Source organism: Pteropus vampyrus, unplaced genomic scaffold (assembly GCF_000151845.1).
Source record: "Pteropus vampyrus isolate Shadow unplaced genomic scaffold, Pvam_2.0 Scaffold83, whole genome shotgun sequence".
Taxonomy (NCBI): domain Eukaryota; kingdom Metazoa; phylum Chordata; class Mammalia; order Chiroptera; family Pteropodidae; genus Pteropus; species Pteropus vampyrus.
The window spans coordinates 5,106,817-5,127,376 of NW_011888864.1; the positions used below are offsets into that span (position 1 = coordinate 5,106,817).

General features: G+C 33.2%; 1 protein-coding gene across 1 annotated transcript in view; it reads left to right on the forward strand.

The window, feature by feature from the left end:
* NALCN (sodium leak channel, non-selective) overlaps positions 1–20,560 on the forward strand; it is a 292,340-nt gene that overhangs the window by 117,394 nt on the left and 154,386 nt on the right. The window contains exons 11-12 of the mRNA XM_023532439.1: positions 5,832–5,963; positions 17,221–17,388. Coding sequence (XP_023388207.1) covers positions 5,832–5,963; positions 17,221–17,388 — 300 coding nt within the window. The remainder of the gene's footprint in view (positions 1–5,831; positions 5,964–17,220; positions 17,389–20,560) is intronic.

Sequence of the window (20,560 nt, forward strand, 5' to 3'; positions counted from 1 at the left end):
CTGCAAGAGTTAAGTTGCAACTCACAAGTTTTTTCCAAGACTATACTCACATCACCTTTGCTACTGTCTCACTGACCAAAACAAGTCGCATGGCTAAGACCAGAGTCAGAGTTGGAGGGTGCTGCCAAGGCTGTGGATACAGGGAGATGGGTTCAGTTTCAGGCAATTTCAGGCTCTGCCATATACGCTAAAAGTAACTTGAAAATCACTAACTTATAATAGTCAATTCTTCCTAGCAGCATTTCTTTTCCTCTAGGCATGTACTTTTTCTTGTTAAAATCTAGTTTTTGTTGTAGAGTCAGGAGTTGGTGATTGAAAAATATTATTAACAGCAATAAGTATTTGTGTGGCAATTTATGATTTAACATCTAGCCTTACTCTTACAGAGTAGAATGAAAGATACACTCATGTTGGCCAAAAAATGAAAGTGTCTTACTAAATCCCTCTTCCTCTTCCAACAATTTTTGACTTCCACTCGTTTGAGATTCTCTAACCCAACTTACTGTCCAGGAAAGAGAGTGTACCAGTTAAGACTTAAGGGCAGGCAGAGTTTTCATGGGTATCATAGATTCTCAGTGCCTTTATAGGAAGTCACTTGTGGATTTTCTTCTGTCTTCTGGCTCTCCAAGGACACTCCAGGTACAGGCAGATGGGACGGCAAAGTTTCTAAGGACATGTGTTGGTTATGTTTTCAGTATTAATATAAATATATTTCCTTTTCCACATAAGTTCTTTATATTGGACAGAATTTTTTGTGTGTTGATTATAGAAGTAATGAATATCCAGATGTCGTCCTAATAAGAGAAGTGAAAGATGCACTGGTGGCAAATGAGAACTTTATTTTAGGTTTTATGCACTCAGTCTTTTACATTATGTTTTTGTTCTTATGCTCATGGCTGTTATGCAGGATGATTTTTGAAAATTTCATCTTGTATTTGTGTTGTTTTTGAAATATGTTTATTTTGAAATCTAATTCAAACGCAACTTTTAGCAAGACCGATACAATATCCAGTGCATGGAGTTTGTTTACCAAAGTAGGATTTTTTATTCACTCTAGTAGCAATTTAAAGAAAGATTTGATTTCTGAACTGCACTATTCATTATCTTAATTCAACTTTCTTATGGCCTCCCAGGCCACAATTTTGATTTGTTACATATTTGCCTACAGAGTTTTTATCATCTCTAAAGCACTATTTTATAGGAAAAACTAAACAAATTAATAGAAATAGCTCCTATAAAGTACTTAAGGAATTATACCACAAGATGCCTGCTATGGTCTAGACTAAATAGTCTCATTTATATTTGTTACGGCTTAGAGATGTAGATTTTATCACACTCATTTCCTGTATAAGAAAACTGAATCACAGAGAGGTTAAAGTGTGCACAGTCAAGATTTGAACTCAGCTCAGCCTGTCATCAAAATTGCTGTTCTTTTACATTATGGTGATCTTATATCCTCTATAAAGAACAGATCATCTTCAGCTGTCAAATATAGGGTTTGCAAACATACCTTCTAATCGTAAACACTAGGCTAGGGAGTTGCTTCTCATTCTTTTTAATATGTGGAGCAGAGCCAGATACTTTTGACTGCCCAATGGAAGGCAAGAGAGCACCTGCTGGACTCAAAACATCTGAGATTAATTTCTAACTCTATGAGCTTGGAAACCTACTTATCCTTACCTGTTTCTCCATATGTGAAAGGGAATAACAAAAGCACCTGTCTCACAGGGTTGAGGATTAAATGAAATTTTTACATCAACATGCAATATGCTTGGAATGAAGCTTGGCACAAACCAAACACTAAAATATTAGCTCTTATTTTGATAATGCATCTTCTTAGTGTCAGTTTGAATTGAGCGAGGATTTCTATTCATGTTTAGTGTAGATTTCACAGATTCTTGAGAACATTTCTTTCATAGTAGGACTCAGAACTAATATAAAGAAAAGTGACATTCTTGTTCCGCTGCTTGAGGTTGAATTCAGTATCACTGCTCCAGACCCATGTTCTGAAACCAAGTAAGGTAAAAACTGTGGTCAGTATAATGAGTTTACATGTGTACTAATAAATTTTACAGAGATCTTTCCTGACAAGTCACCTTAAGTGGCACCCTTTGTGCAGGTAGAATTTTGTAGCATTAGGCACTTGTATAGAATCATGCTTCATAGGAGAGGATTTGAGCTGGTATATTTCAAAATCATGAATAATGCTTGTGCTAATTCCCTATCGTGGCTATAACAAATTACCACAAACTTAGCGACTTAAAACAACACAAATTTATTGTTTATAGTTCAACAGGTCCAAAGTGGGTTTCACTGGTATTACTTCTGGAGATTCTAGGAAAGAGGCTGTTTCCTTGCCTTTTCTAGATTCTAGAGGCCACCCACATTCTTAGGCTTTATGAAAGAGTCTGTGATGGTACTTTTGTAATACTCCCTGCCAAAAAATAGTTGAAAAACAAACACATAATTCTGTCTTTATGAAGCCAAACTGGTTTAGTTCATTTTCTATCTTGGAGTTGGAGATGAGGGAAAGATAGGCATCCATTTTTGTGATTGTGTATCCTAATATATTACCACAATATTCCAGCCAGTTTTTGTTATACTTTTTTCAGTGATTATAGACTTTTAGAATAATGAAATTATGAATTTGTAAAACATTTTACAAGTCACATAGTTTAACCTGCTACCCAAGGAGTATCTTCTACGACAGCCTCTCAAACTTTAACATGCACATTAACCATCAGGGACATTGTTAAAGATGCAGGTTCTGATTCAGTAGGTCTGGGATGGGGCCTGAGATCCTGCATTTTTAATATGCTCCCAGGAAACTGCTGGTCCAGAACTGAACTCACACTTCAAGAAGCCAGGTTCCTGAGCATTCCTGACAGATATTACGGCCTTGGGGATGATTCTGTTATAGTTTCTTCTTTGTATTTTGGTAATTAAAACTGTCACATACAGAAAGCAGTTGTTCTTGGATCAAAGCCAAACTAAACATATCTGCAAAACTTCTCTTATTTTTTAAAAAATATACACCAAAATGACATGGCAATTGAAGGGAACTTTAAAAAATTGAATGCGAATGCAGGATCTAAGGAGTCTTTACATTAAACATATATTGTTATGGCGTGAATGATTCTGAGACCCACGGAGCCAATTGAGATTAATTATGAGCCTTTATTAGCCGGCCGGCAACTGACTTTCTACCACACAGGGTTAGAGGAGATCAGCCCCGAGCTTCCAGAGGAGGCAGCTTATAAAGCCTCCTACTACATCCTTGAATAAGCAGATTACAAGAAGCAGAAGTTAGCCGTTAACATTTTGTACAAAGATAAATGTTGCGCTTCCAGGGAATTCTCAGATCAAACAGGGCCTAGTAGACAGTTTTATCATCTGCACCTTGGAATGTTGCGCTTCTCCCTGGGGGCTGGCGCCTGGAGATATCACCTCCCTGAAACTGGAGAATTTCCACTTTTACAATATATAGAGAGAGAAACAGATATATACACATGTGTATAAACATACACATACATACATACATATATATGTATGTATGTGTGTGTTTATATCTATATATAAATTCTACATCTGTGTTAAATAATACAATTTGGGAAATCTCAAGTTATATAATACTATTTTGTGTCACTGACTCAACTTTAACATTTTCCTTTACATTAATTTTTATAAGAAAATTAAAAATTGAAGGGTATAAATTTGGACCGTACCGTAGATACAAACATGAGTCTACATGTAATATTGCCAGCCCTTCTGCATTAAGGAAACCAACAACCAGTTTCAAGCATCAGTTGAATTGAATTGAATCGAAGTGATTCATGTCACTAGTTCTGACTTTAAAGTTAGAGTTACTGGTTTTAATATTTAAATTTAGCTACTGCACATACTGATCACCTTAATTCTTATTTAATATTTAAAAGTTATTATTGGAGAAAGCTAAGTAATGGTGATTATAGTGTATCAAAATCCATTGTAAATGATTATTTTAATGACTCTGTACCAATAGGGACATGTAGACATTCAGACAAAAAACAACCTAATTATAATGACAGCACCAAAGTGAAGCTGTGACAGTTACAAAACCAATTTTAAAGTTTTTTGACAGCCATGCCTAAAAGCTTTGTTTAGACCTTTCAGTAATAACGGTTTACTTAAGACATAAATCCACAGCTAAGGAAAATAGAGAGAAAGTTGTGGCTTTTCTGTCATACAGATAAAGTGGAAATCAATTGAAATGTTTTTAATAGAACATTATGTTGAAAAGAGTATAGAAAAGGAATAATAGTTATGAAATTTAACTCTCAAGATGCAAGAAAGACTAAATAAATAACAATGAAAATTCTAATGAGAATAGAAACTTGCCAACTGATTTGCTTATCTGTGTTAGTAAGGTCAGTAGTTCTTGCAAGTAAATTGATGTACATTTAAATATGTTGATTGGCAGTTCTGGAATTTGATTTTTTATACCTCTAAAATAAATTCAAAAGCAAATGGACGTAGGAATGCATCAATAGCCATGGTGACATGAAACCTTACTATATATCTGGTTTTCTAATGGCTCTGTCATCTCTCAAATTATTAGACTTTATCTCACTTGGTTGTGGACTCTGTCAAATATTCAACATAATTAATTCTTTGACCTTGAGCAATTTGTTTCTCATTCCTGAACAGAAAAATACCTGATTCACAAAATGGCATTTCTTTTTACTGCATATATTTATAGAACACATAATATGCAAGCACTGTTCTAAGTACTTTACAAATATTTATTTATTTAAAATTGATAATAACCTTTGGAGTAGCTACTATTATCTTCACTTTACTTATGGGAACTGAGTTACAGAGAGATTTAAGTAACTTGTCCATGGCCATAGAACTCATAGGTGGTAGAGTTTCAGCCTCATGCAATTTGTCTCAGAGCCGATGCTGTTAATTAATGAATACTGCAGGGTAATAAAGGCCACATGAAATCACGTACGAGGATGCATGAGACAGCGCTGAGAAGCACTGCTTTTTCTTTTTTCCCATTCTCAGATTCTGCTTTAGTTAACTTCTTTAAGTTGCAAAGGCTGAAGAAGTCTCGGGTTAGATCACATGTTACGGGTACGTACTCCTAAATACCAAGAAGAAATGAGGGCTCAGTAAGGGGTTGCATGGTGACATTAGTCCATGGGCAGTGGGCACCATGGGATGTGACTCAGCGGTTTGTTGTTATGTGCTCAGCTTCTTTCCATAAGTCAGCTTCGCTCTTTCTGCTGCCCAAAACCTTCAGCATGTACTTTCTCCTTTTATATATTATCTACCCAACAGCAGGCAGTGGGTCTTTAAACAGTCCTGTGGACAGAGTCCAGCTCTGCTGTGTACTTGCCGTGTGACCTTGGACAAATGACTTAATCACTCTGAACTCACTGGAAAGAGTGAGTAATATATCCCACCGTGTAGGGCTATGGCGAAGATAAAAGATAAAATAAACAACATAGTATGGCCTGGAACATAGTAAGCATCCAATACATGTAGCCATTATAATAATAGTCATTATTTTTGAATGCCTAATTATCTCACTTCGATGTAGGCTGTAGATTTGGACCAGACTTGGGTCCAAATTATGATTTCAGTCATTTCTGAGCTGCCTGAAGACAAAGATTCCTTTGCTAACTCTCTTCGACATTGATGGACATCCATTAAGTTATCTTAGAAGCACTGTCCTGCAGAGCAGCACATTACAACAATGTTGCAGGTCCAGATCTAAGCACATAATTGTGTTTACCTGTAAGGTTGAGTTCTTTGTTAAGAGTTCATCTGTTTTGCCTCCTCAGCAAATGATGCGGTCATCAGTTTTCCACATGTTCATCTTGAGCATGGTGACTGTGGATGTGATAGTAGCCGCTAGCAACTACCACAAAGGAGAAAGCTTCCGAAGGCAATACGACGAGTTCTATCTTGCAGAGGTAAGCTGCTCGCTAGGATAAAGGGTAAAGGTGGACCTCAGCCTGTGCTTTTAGAAATGTGAAAATTATTTCAATTTGTTAATTACTTGGGTTCCACCAAAGCCGCTTCTTAAATGTTCCCTTGGTCACTATGTTGCCTGGTTGATTTCCTGTCTCCCCGGGTTTGAGTTTCTTCCCGGAGTGAGTTGCATTGCCAAGGTAACCCTGGGTATTTTTCTTGCCATCTGGCTCTTTTTCTATACACCGCTCATTTTCTCTCCCTTTGTCATTGTGCATTAGTTTGTTTCCTACTAAGTATAAGCAAGCACAGATTGAGAAGATTGTAAACAAGCAAGTCAGCTCAACAATAACCATAAACAGGGCTAGAGAGAAATTGAAAGAGGTAATACAATAATTTCTGTACTAGAAACTAAGCTGTTACAACCTGCACTAAAGATGTCAAGCCAGGAGCAGATGTTAAATAAGCATCTTCTAACACCCTCCATACCAGCTAGAGCTTTAGAGAAGTACTTCTTATTGATTCAGTAACTTCTTTCATATTTTATTTTTAAATATTTTTAATAATTTCCAGAGATCACATTTTTTCATTGTAAAAAATTATTTGTAAAATATATCTCAGAATTCAATGGTTACATATTTATGGAAAAATTGACTAACATATAACTCTTTAGAAACACATTCATCTTAAAAGTGAAGTATACATATACTAAATCCAATATGTGAAAAAGTAAACTTAAAAAGCAGAAAAATTACAATTTATTTTTATTACAGAAGCATTTTTCACATAAAAAATCAATTTCCCATAAAGTTGAGTTCTCTTAGATATCAAGAAATCTCCCAATGCTTTTAAAAATGGATTCGGTTAATAAAAATTCTATCCACCCACACATAAACTTTTCAGAAAAAAAATTGATGGCATACACCCACTGAATATAAATATCTATGTGGATATCAAAAAAATTTTAAGAAGTCACTTATGAATTCCCTTCTTCTTAGAGGCTTGTTTCCTATACAAAGTATTGTTAGTACTAAACTTTCACTGGAATAGTCTTTGTGATATGATGCTGCCTAATTGCTGCATGGCATATGGAGCTTAGAGATTATCAAAAAATGTAAACAGAAAACAATAACAAGTTTTTTTGTGCTGTGGAGAAACAATGACAGGGGCTTATGAAGAAATTATAACTAGCCCAACACTTGGTATAATTTTCTTGCAAAACCAGCATACAAAGACTGGATTGTCATTAAAAGCAGAGAGAAACATGGACCAATAATAATATTTGCAGGTGAATTTCTAATACGAGGATCGGACATTGAAGAAATTGCCATCAAATGATTTCTGTCTATCCCCTGTGAAGTAGGAAGCAAGGTAAACATCCAGCCTAATGATGAGACAATAAAGTGAGCAGCTTGTGGAGAAAGGAGAGAGGAAGTGGGTACTGTGGAGAATGCAAAAAAAAAAATAGCTAATTAAAGATATATCAAGTGCAATGCTGAGGATCCAGCTGAATTTTGAGACTACAAATTTATGGTGATACCAATTTAGACAGGTCTGTGACTTTTTTAGGCCTTACATAAAGGAGAGCAAGGTGACATTTAGATTGATCTAGGTTTGGAATTTTTTTTCAGGCTGGTAGAGCTGAGAAACAAGGGATCAGGGAATATGGGTAGCTGGCAAAAAAGTTGAAATGATGACCCCCTAGGATGGATGTGAAAATAAGTGAAAATGAGAGGAGAATGAAAGAATAAAATGAAATATCAAGGGTCTCTAAAATTTGGTCAAAGAAAAGGTATAGTTGAGGTGATGAAATAAGAGAGCTAAAAGGTAAGGTTGTGATCAGAGTAGGATCCAGGATTTCGAATTTTAGAATAATTCTGGGCAACGAAATACAAAACCTAGAGTGTTACACGGGTACAGGTAAATTAAATATAATGATGGAGTCGAGACAAAGATGCCAAGGAATTATCAAGCTAAGGTGTTAGCTAAATCTTCAAATGACACTGAAGTCATTTAGTGTGAGGCCAGTTCTTGGAGAAAGAAGTGTAGGCTGATGTGGGAGTGACAGACTGATGGAGAGATTAATAGAGGGCAGCCACAGGGAGAGTGTTGTAAGAGGATGTTTCAACCCGATGGAATACATCAAAATGGTGTTGAAAAGTGATGAATGGAGCATCTCTTCCTCATCCCCATATTCTCCTTCATGGGCCACATAGAGCACTGGAGCATGGGCATCCTCTTCTCAAAAGGACTGTGGGGCAAGTTATGCATTTGGGACCAGTTGAGGCAAGAATACAGGGAGCAGATTGTGTGCGAAGAGATTGATGTAGAAGAAATTGGTTAACATAGAACGAGAGACCTGAACGTTAGTTAAAGGCTCTGTGTGGAATGAGGTGGAAGAATTATACAATGGCATTAGAACCAGAGGTTAAAGGGCTGATGACAAAAATGCCTGAGAATAAAAAACAGAAATGGCTACACATGATTGAGATTTTGCCAGACTCTCTGGAAGGAACAGTCTGTATCTGCTCCTGAGGGAGTCTGGATGACATTAACATTTCTTTTGTAACCCAGTCCAGGGTAGGTACACAGTCACACTAAATCAATCCTGTCGAATAAATACATATGCCATCCACTGAAAATGGAATCCTCCAGTGAATTTTACCTAGTTTTTTTCATGTATAAAATCGATCTTTTTTTCTAATGTTTATATGTATGGTAGCTGATTTAATATCATGCTGTAAGAAATTCCACCAAAATTTCAAATAATTTAATATTGTAGAGTTCACTGATATTATTTAAGCGCATTGGTAGAGTCCAGTGGAGATTTAGTTCATTTGATTATATAGACATCACTATATTCTTGAACTACCAAAACATTCAGAATTTGTTCCACTTCTGTTGGTTGATTTTGAGTGTCTGAGTTTTCCAAAGTGTGTTTGGTCTTTATTCAAACTGCATTAGCACTTCTCCTTGTATCAGAAATTTGAACATGAGTCAAAGTGGTTTGCTTCAATGAGTACATATAAATCATTTAATCAAAGTTAATTTTTTAATGAAATATTTTCTCTTTAAAAAGTTTATAAAGATGGTTTGAGTTTAAGCAAGTTGATCAACAGACTTTTCTTTCAAGAGCCAGGTGTAAACATTTTAGGCTTTTCAGGCCACATGCTCTGTGTCTCAGCTACTTAACTCTACCATTGCTGTGCAAAAGTGAATGTGGTCTCAGAATGATCATATTCCAGTAAATCCTTATTTACATTCTTTTTGTTTGTGAGTTTGATCTTCGTTTAAGCTATAGAAACACAGAACAAGTCAATTAACTTCCTCATTTGTTAAATTCAAATATAGTAATACTAATAAAAATAATAGCTACCAATTTTTTGAAGTTTCTATTATGTTACCAAGTGCTTTAAAGGAATTTATTATCTTATTTAATCCTCAAAGTGGTTGTAATAACAGCAATTCAAGTTTATGAACTACAATGATATAATATTTAAGATAATAACTTTACATAATATTTTGGAAAGTTTCTTTTTTAAAAGATAACAAAAGGATATGAGCTTTGAAAGAAGTAATTTCTTGATTTCACACATATTCCAGAATAACTTATTATGAAACTCCCAAATAAACCTCTCAACCCATTAAGAGTCAACTTACAGTCTAAAAACCATCCTTTAAACATAAATTAAGCTGCTTAGCTTCTGTTGTGAAGCTGGGAACTTTTGTTAGTTTTGATTAATTAACCTAAATTTAGAATTAGTTAAGAAACAGAATAAACTTTCCTTTGTTTTCTAGGCTATGCATAAACAGAAAAAGGTAAAAATTTACCTTCTTTTATGAGAGTTTTTATTTTTCATTTTGATCTAAGATGGTATGTAGTTATTAATATTATACATAAAATCACATTTTATAAGGAACATAATTATATTTTAAAATGTGTAGTCCCATTTTCTTAATAAATAAGAAAACTTGAACAATACTTTTCTATTGTTATATAAAAACATCTGTCTATAGCCTAGACTGTACATTTAAGAGAAATTTATCAGCACAGTGTTATGCACAGATTAGTAAGTTTAACAAAATTCTTTTTTTTAAGAAACTCACAAGTTGATGGGAGAGATAGAACAAAAAAGGAAGCAATTCTAACAGCCTGTGTCTCTACCACATTTCTGGTCAGAAATTGCTTAGAACTCCAGGACATCTCTTTGGTTTCCTGTTTTTCTATGATTGCTATGTGTTCGAAGCAGAAAAACTTTCAGAAAGCATAGACTTATTTTTCCATCTTGCAGGAAACAATCTTTTCTAGAAAAGTAATTTCTGTGCTCCTCTGAAGACATTTGGTTTTATGATATTTTTAAAATTAAATTAAATTAAAGAGCCATTTATTTTAGTTCGAACAAAATCTGACACCCATATTTCAGTTCATTAATCACAAGACATAACCAAATTAAGAAAGTAACTCATCTTGCCATAGTACCAGTCTTCTATATTACCATGAAATTTAATCTCATTTTCTGAGAAACTTTAATTAAATAAGTTTTCTCGTCTGACAGTAACTTTTTTGTGTATCTCTAAAAGGATTTGGGCAATATCTTGTTAGGTGAAAAATAATACAATAATGACATTTTCAACTATCAAAGATCTATCTCAAAAGTTTGCGCTGTATCTGTATCGAACACTGAAGGTACACTGTAGACTAAGAGTAGGTAATTTAAAGACACTGCTAGAATGATGCTGGTAATCATTTATTTTGGTATTATTTCATTTAAATTTTATTTAGGACAGATGGGTTACTTGAATTGAGTTTCTTGTAACTTTTGTCCTATAATCTTCTTTTGTGATAAATATGCATTCATTTTCTCATGAATATTTATTATGTTTCTTTGAAATTATGATATAAAGACTGCAATACAAATCGCGGGTAATATATTTCAAATATCTTTCCTCATATGGGCAGCATCTCTACCTTCTCAAGCCTTCTCAAGCCTGCATGGCACAATCAGCTCATTTATGATTTTTTTACCTATAAATGATCATACATTATTCATTAAATTAAAGGGCAGAACAATTTCCATTGTTCCACTTATATTAAGCATGTCATTTTCTGTTCAGTTATTTTTTTCTTTAGCTTCAGAAATTTGTCAATCATCTGGTTTTACCTGCTAGCCTTACAAATCCAATTACTAGTTCTTTCAGAAAACAAGCATTTTAAACTAATTTCTCGCATTTTTCACTCTAAAAAAAATCTTTTTACAAGTTATGTGCTATTTTGAGAACAAATATAATGTTCTTAGAACAATAACTCCTTTGATTTAAAATCTGAATTTCATTATTGATCTTTTTCTTAAGGACAAAAGGGTTGGTTATAGCATATATCAGTATATATATAGTATAGTATCATATGTATTAAATATCATATGTATTATTATAAAATGAAAATTTGGAAAAGAAATAAAACGTGGTGTTTAAAGAACTCATATAAACTGCATTCATGAAAAATATGGACAATCTATTCAGATATATTGCAGGCATTTATTAGTACAGTTGACCCTTGAACAACACAGATTTGAACTGCATGGGTCTATTGATACACAGATCTTTTTCAATAAATACCTGTATTGTTTTTAATCCACAATCTGCAGATAAAGAGATCCGACTACATGCATTGTTCTAAGCCATTGTATATAAGAGACTTGAGCATCTGTGAATTGTGGTATCTATGGAAATCCTGGAACCAATTCACCATGGATACTGAGGGATGACTTAAGCTTGGGGAGTGTCAAAAGTTATGTGTGTCAGGGGTCAGCACCTCTGATCACAATGTTGTTCAAACATTGACTATAGTTCTCTACTTAAAAACAAACAAAAAAATAGCCACTTTTATATGGATTACATTTCTTCCTTTGGAATGAAAGTCTGAAAATATAGGTGAAGGGAGAGATGGAGGAGTGGGTGCCTATAGCTGCTCCCTCTGCTAGTATGACAGCCAGGTCAGGCTATAGGTGGAACCTTTGGGAAGGATATATCTGAGTTTTAGTTCCTCCAGAGATCCCCCAAGATGTCTAGAGGGCTTCTTATTTTTGTAGAGCCTAGACTAAGAAGCCAGGGCTAAAGAGGAATTGCCTTTTGTTTGGACTTGTGGCAGAGATTTGGGTCCTCTGGTCCCCTGAGGCTTCTGCTCAGGCGCAGAAAGCTTTAGTCCTCTACAAAGGCGTTGCACCTGCCCACTCTGTTGCTTGTGCTCCAGGGAGAGCCTGACAGAATCCCACTAATCTCAGTGAGCAAGGAAGCTGAATTTTTCCCAGGTGGGATGTTTGGAATAGATTCCACCAGTTGGTGAGGAATCCTGACATGGAGCACCTTCTCTCTTCCTGATGCCTAGCAAAGGGACTGACAGTTTTTAGGTCATTTACCACAAAAATCACAGTACCTTCTGCCATCCCTTATTTGCCACTGCTCACAAGATCATAAAAAACAAACAAACAAAGTCATGAGCAAGCAAAAAAAAAATTATTCTCATACAAAAGGACTCAGAAAGAGAGACACAAAAATCCAAGACAAATATCTAGTACAAGTTTCCCAATCAAGTAGAATTGATGGAAGAGATAACAGATTTTTTGTTAATATCTCAAGGACAGATAGTAAAGGCACAAAATAAACTTTCTGAAACTTTGACTAAAATTTTCAAAAATTAACTGAAAAAAGGATATGGTCATTGTCAAGAACTAATTATTAATATGGGAGATCAAGTGGGGGGTAAAAAAGTAGAAATCATGAGAGACTAGCCACCCAGATGTGAATAACAGGTAGAAGAAAAAAAGTAATAAACAAGATAATTTTTTTCCTAAACTGAGGAAAAGCATAAATTTGTAGATTGAAAGGGCTCACTAAATCTCAGGGAGATTCAATGAAAAAAGATGCATTTCTAGGCATATCTTGATGACCTTTTATGGTTGCAAGCATAAAGAAAACACCTTTTCAAGCTTGTGAATGGGCTTAAATAACCTACAAGGGCAAGTATGTATTGTGTACTGGATGACTCATATACAGTATTGGAAAGTAGAAGGCAATGAACCAATGGTGTTTGTGTGTATGTGTGTATGAAGTACAGTTCAAGAATCTGTATGAAGCCATAATATTCATGTCAGTGTTCAAAATGCATTTAGATAGCAAAAGATTAAGAAAGTAGGCAACACTTAATGTTTCTTTGAGAAAACTACTCCAAACTTTGCTAATCATAAAATAAATTCATCACAATCCACAGGACTAGATTAGAGAAGATAAAAAGGAAAGAAAAGTGGTTGTGGGTATTGGATCTAAAAGGAAGATGATAATAAGTCAAATAAGAATTAAATTTATGACAGGTCTCAGAAAAAGTAGGATTTAGGAAAGGGTGTGATATTGGTGAAGAATAGGGTGATAGAAATGTACTATGAAGTTTATAGATTGGCAGGGTTGTGAGGGATGAGTGAACAAGCAAATTTGTATGGGAGAGTTTACGATTATTCAAATTTGATGCAATAATAAAGTATAGGTTGATTTATGATCATTGCAATAAACTGTAAGATTATAAAGCAGAGTGGAATGTCAAATTAACAAAGAGGGAAAAATAAATCAACAGCAATTTGACCAAGCCAAAGATGATAAGAAAAGGTTAAAACATAAAATAGGAATGATGTTTAATACACAAGAAACAAGACCAAGTATAACTTTGGTACATTAAATATGAGCAGGTTGAATTTTCCTATCAAAAGGCACAGTGAGATTATGTTTAAACACAAACTCAAATAGTGTATTGTTCATAGGAAATACATACAAAGCGGCCCCAAAAGGTGTCTGAAAATCATCCCTCTATGAAACAACTAAAAATGGCACCTAAATATTGAAACATTTTAAATGTTTAGCAGAGTATTTAAGAAATTAAGGAATATTCCTGAGGCCAGAAATTAAGTGTGAGATGGGTGCAAAACGCCCAATGGGCACTAAAACCAGTGGCTGCCCAGAGGGCATGTGCATATCCGTGTCAGCTAGAACTTGCAATTACAGAACAGAAGAAAAGGCTGTGTCGGGTACATCATCAGAACAGATTCCCACATAATATCAGAACAAACAATGATCTGTACCTCATTGAAAGAAGGAAAAAAGTCCATCCCTCAGAAGGAAGTGATAAGGAAAATCTAAGTCTTGACCTTGACTCTAGATGTATAGAAAAAGAGTAAACTGTACTAAAAAATGTGTAAGTTCAAGCCTGCCCTCATATGGGATTCCAGTTCCAAGTCATATTATTTTCAGGGTCCTAGAAACATCAACCACAAAATTGATTTAAAGGGGTACCAAATTTATAATATACCCCATACCACCAGAGAGAATCAATCCTTTCTGGAAAAAAATGTACTCTAAACACAGGTCTTGAATATCTAGAGGAAATTGATGATTTCCCGGCAAAGCATAAACTACCAAATTGATAGACAAGGTCTGAAACTTGATCAGAACATTGGAAAGCTTTGATCTACCCTTACAAAGAGGAATGGATCTATTGGTTTTCCTACTAGATTTTACGTACTTTTAAAGATAAGATATTTCTTTTTTTATTTAAGCAATTACAAATTATACAAATAATGGAAAACTACAATAAGTTTGATAAAACTAGTATAAGCTTAACCAAAAGCTGATGATGATAGTAAAAGTAGAATTATAGACCAATTTCATATATGATAGTAGCTACAAAAATTATAAATAAAATATTATCCAATAAAATTAGCATTACAATTTAGGGTTTATATACAAATAGTCAACATCAAGGGCTCTTGTTATACATTTCATTACCTCTATGAATTGAAGGCTAAAATCCTCTAAGTAGAATTGGAAGAGAAGAAAAACCCTAAAACATGGTAGAAATTAATTATCAAAACTCAATGCAACCATTATGTATGAATTCCAAGGAACTTCCATTGAAAATAAGGAGCAAATCATGGATTCCTCTTATTCCCACTTCATTATTTAGTATATTACTATACAGCTGTACCATTATATGGAATAAATTAATCCAATTAACTCCAAAGTCAATGTTTAAAAACTCTTATCTTCATTTGCAAATGAAATGTAAGTTTTTACAAAACCCAGGAGACCTTATTAAAAATATTAGATTAATAGAAAAATCTAGTAAGGTTATTATAGAAAATCGATATAGATAAATCAATAGCTTTTCTCTCCACTGGAACTAACTAGATAGAAATGGTAAAATAAATAAATAAAAATTTTAAAGGTAAAGAAAAATGCATTTACATTCATGACTGAAATATTAAATTTTACAAGCAAGCAATAATATCTTTAATGGGGAAATATATTATTAAAGAATATAGTCCAAACAAATAGAAAAACTGTGTGTCTGGATATGAAGACTTGATATTAATCCTTCTTAAGACCTATTTTATATGTAAAAGGTAAAGAAAAAAATCATGAAGATAGAAATATGTGACCATATAAAATTTACAGTGCTTATAGAGCAAATGCTACCAAAGTTAAAAATCAAACTATTCATCAGAGAAAAAATATTCACAGTTCATATAGCAGACAAAGATTAATGTCTTTAATATCAACAACTCCAAAAAATGATAAGAAAGAAGAAAGACCACTAAAGAAAATTGGCAAAGTTATGAACAGAAAAATTGTTTTAAAAAGAAAATAAATCTAAATGATCAATACTCATATGAATAGATAAGCAAAAGTTTGATTAAGTTTAATTACATCTGGTGTTGGTACAGATTTAGGGCAAGAAGCACTTTCCTACTCTGCTGGAAGGCAAATGATTTCCTATAACATTTTGAATGTAATCTCTTAGTATTTTCTAAAATTTAAAGCACACGACTTGTCCTTTGCCCCAGCAGTGCTAGGTCTGAGAATCTACTTATAGATATGAAAGCCTAATAAATATGGATATGGCATACAGATGGTTATTGTACTCTTGTTTTTGAAGTACCAAAATGCTTAATTATTTTTCCTGATGATTCCTTGTCAAGGAAGTAGCATTCTTCAATGAGTCATTAGGGAAAATGTTGAATTAAATAAACATCGAATACTATAGGAAATTATGCAGTTGGTAAGAAGAATAAGTAGATCCTATACCTCTTATCGTGGAGGAATGTCTATGATTGTTAGCAAGAAAAGCAAGTTTCAGAGTGGCATATAAAATGCAAACCCGTTTATGTGGTTATGAAGTAGAAAAAGTTTGAGGAGAGAATATGCAAAGTGGTTAATATCAATCACTTGAGAAATGTGGGCAAAGGATTTTGTTAATTCTTTGTATTTAGGATTATTTCATAGTTAAAATGTATTGCTCTTTTACATTTTTTAAAAGAGACATGCTAATTTAAATTAAGAAGCAAACCCGAGTCTACAGAAATGCTAGATTGAGAAGTAATCTTAATTTCCTCCCCACATCTAAATTAATCATCTACAATGCTTTTAGTGTTGTATTCCTAAAAATGTGATTATTAAAACTCCATTTTTATCAACATTTTCTAAATGTGAGTGGAAGAAAATCCCTTCTGTTTTTTCATGTTGGCCTAGAAAAAGAAAAGCAGGCTCTCCTCTATTTCTTTCTTTTAATAAATCATCTGGTATCATCTCAGAGGGATATGTTATGACTAATTTCAGCACTCACTCTTGTGCTCTTTAATTATAAGTTAATCTTATGTTGCACATTTTAATTCTAGTTGCAAAATAATACATGTTAAGTTTATATGTGTATTTTATAATATTGGTATTTAGAATAGCAAATTTATGGAATAATATGGTAGGTGAAGAGGCTGAGCTAATTTATTAATATAGTAATGTCAATTATTAAATTTAATTAATAATGTGGACATATATTGTATTGATATATTAATCAATGTGTGACTATACACACACATAAATTGATATGGAATCCAAATTGCTCATTTATGTGGCCCAAGGCATAAATGATATTTAAACTTTTTAAAATTTAATTATGCTAAGTAATATGTGTTTTATAATATACCATGTGCATTATAGAAACTTTATGTCTATATTTTTCTGATTGCTTAAGATATATTTGGTGTGCTATGTTCTAGTTGGTGTGTTTCAAACTTTTTTTTGTAAAATGTTATTCTAGATTCTTGTGGGCTTCTCATTTATATAATAGTGGCTGAAATTCATGCACTGACAAATATATAAAATATTTTGAAATAAATTATAGTTTCAGATTCCAATTCCACTGTTTCTTTGTTCCCCTAGGTGGCTTTTACAGTACTTTTTGATTTGGAAGCACTTCTGAAGATATGGTGTTTGGGATTTACTGGATATATTAGCTCATCTCTCCACAAATTTGAGTTACTACTCGTAATTGGAACTACTCTTCATGTATATCCAGATCTTTATCATTCTCAATTCACATACTTTCAGGTAATACAAATAATGCCTATTTATTTTTAGAACTTTTTTCATTCCAAAGAAAATACCAGTCACATTATAACAACTATATATAATTATACATGTATTATAAGTATTTGTGTTAAACTTATATATATTATATAAGTTATATAGTAAATACCAATGTGAGATAGGTCCAGTGACATTTTAAATACCCCAGATAATGCATTCATACATTGTAGCATTGTTTGTAAAACTCCTGAAAATTCACAGCAATAAATGGAGATGTTTTACATACAGTTCAGAAATTAGTGAAATGTAAAAATATACATATTTTACATATACATGATATTATGCATCTATGTATACATATAAAATTATAAACTACATAAGATGTTGACACACATTTTAAAGAGTAGTAAATAGGTATTTAATTGTAAGTGTAGATCTGTTCTCAATAAGCCTACATATGTTTGCTCAACAATGACTTACAATTGAAATAATATCCTAATAATATCCTAATTTTTAAAAATTTCAAATATAGTCATTTTTCTGACTCAAACTGGTCATTTATATAATTCATCATAGAAATATCCCAACGTATTATTTTCTTAATAGATATTTAAAAACAGTTGGAGAACAAGACAGCTGTAGAATTTTAAAGAATTCAGAGAAACAAGATTCCAGCTCCTTAGAAGAAAGAAAATGGATTCCAACTTTATTGATTTTTTTATTGCTGATAAATACCAAAGCTCTCATTTTCAGGGCAATAACTTAAGATGCCAGATCACAACCTGAAAATCAATATTTCTGATACCTGGAGGAAGAGACATGAAAATATAATTCACGAAAATGAAAACACAGCTGAAACTTATTGGATTTCGTTAACCAATGTCACCATAAAATTAATTAATTAATTAGTTAAAAAATAAATAAATAAAAATTTTAAAAAATGGAAAACAAATACCCTACAACACAAATAAAAAGCTGAGTTTCTAGTACTCACAGCCAAGCATAGTGAAACCACAAAGGGTTGTCATGGTTCAAACTTTCAGTACCATCAACGTCTTTGGACATAAATCCTTTGTCATTTGTTATGTTATATCCTTGGGCTTGGTTATCATAAGTGAGATGGCTGGGGCAAGAGATATAAACATGTTTAAAACTCTTTGTACAAAATGTGCCTCCCAAACATGCATACATTATGTACGTTTTATGGTCACAAAATCCACATGAACATTTAGTGGCTGCTTTAGAGAACCATGTAGAAACAGAAAATATACCTGATAGTCAAAACTATAAGAGACTTTTATATAAACCTATTAAATCAGCCAAATTAAGAAAAATATCACTGCCTATTTCAGCAAGGATATGCTATAAAATATATTCAGTGTTTAAAAATTCTTATAGTTTCTCACAGATAATTTTTCAGTGAAATTTAGAAATAGATCAAAATTTTGGAATTCTTTATGAAAGAAAAAATAGGAACTGTTTAAATGGTAAACATCTGAGAAATAGCTTAGCAAGTCATATGCAAATTTGACCATAAAAAATAATAATGATGATGAATGTACAATAACTTAGAGACATGATTGTTTTATTTAAATACAAAACAGTATAAATTTATACAACATGTAAAATACATATAAATGGAAAAATGACTAGAAAAATAAATCAAAATGTTACAAATTAATAGTCATCATCTCTAGTTTTTTTCTATTAGACTTTTTATAAAACATCTAAAATTCATATTCATGGTTTTAATTATTTTATATAGATATAAATATAGATATAGTCAGTCACATACAGTCTGTGAAGTTTGTAATTTCACTGTTGTCTTTGATGCTGGATTATAATTTCTAATAGTTTAATTTATATTAGTAGTTAAGTGATTTTTATTTGTGTTTCTCTATAAATAGCCACGATTTTATTTTTCAAATGAGGTAATTAAAAACTACCTCAGTCATTTGGTGGCGAAAAAATAAATCTCTCAAGATTAGGTGTCACAGAGTTTTTGCAAATTCACATACAGAGAACACACTGTACCGAACAGATTGGCTCCTTATGGGCCTACTTTCAGCTCCCTTGTTGGTCTTCACACTTCTCATTTCAATGGATCTTCATTGTGTTGGCAGTAAATCTTCCTTTACTGAATTTTATATTTTTCATATTTAAATGAAATCAGCGGTTTAGTACAAAATGGCTCCCTTTAAAATGGTAATTATTTCTGAGACTAATTATTGGTGTTATTCATCTATTTATTTAAATGATATTTACTGAACACCTACTCTCTATCAGGCAATGTTCCAGATACTGAGAATAGAGAGATGAACAAGGCAGCAAGGATCCCCACCTCAGTAAGCTTAAATTCTAGGGGCCAAACAGACAAATCCACAAAAGAATGTAGACTACAAGGACCAGCAATGGTTTAAAGAAGAAACAAGTAGGGAAAAAGTAAAGAGGTTGTGCGGTGAGATGCTATTTTAGATAAGTTGTCATGGAAGCCCTCTGTGAAGAGGTGACATTAGAGCAGAGACTGAAAGAAGTGAAGGGATGAGCCATAGGAAGGTCTGAAGACAACATTCCAGGTAGAGAGAACTACATGGCACCTGTCCTGAGGTGTAAATATTCTTGATGTGTTCCAGGAAAAGTGCAAAAAGCAAAGTGGCTAGGCTGGAATGAACATAGGGCAGCATTGCCCTATGGGACTTAATAAAGTCTTTAAAAAATGCCATGCTTCTGACATACTGGGATAATCATGACGTCAGCTGGCATTTACTACGTGCCAGACACTGTGCCAAGTGCATTTTTCATTTGTTCCTTATAACAATTCTGTGAGATAGGGATGTACTTGTAAACTGAGGTCCCAAGAGATCTGATTATTTGCCCAAGATCACATAACTACAAATGGTGGAAACTCATTCCCAAGAAGTTTAATTTCATAGCTCATATTCTTAACCACACAATTTCTACAATATCTCACTATCAATCAACTGAGTGATCTTTAAGAGACAGAAATATGACCAAGAAAATGTGCTTTGGAAACAATCACATGTTCTACAGTTCTAATCTTTGAGAGTATAGTTTATTTTGTATCTGTAGGAACACAAAATCAAAAATATTAGGTAGAAAGAGTGAAAAGCATACATATCCCCAAATAAATGAAAAGACATAATTAGAGTCACTGATAAGGATTTTACCTTTC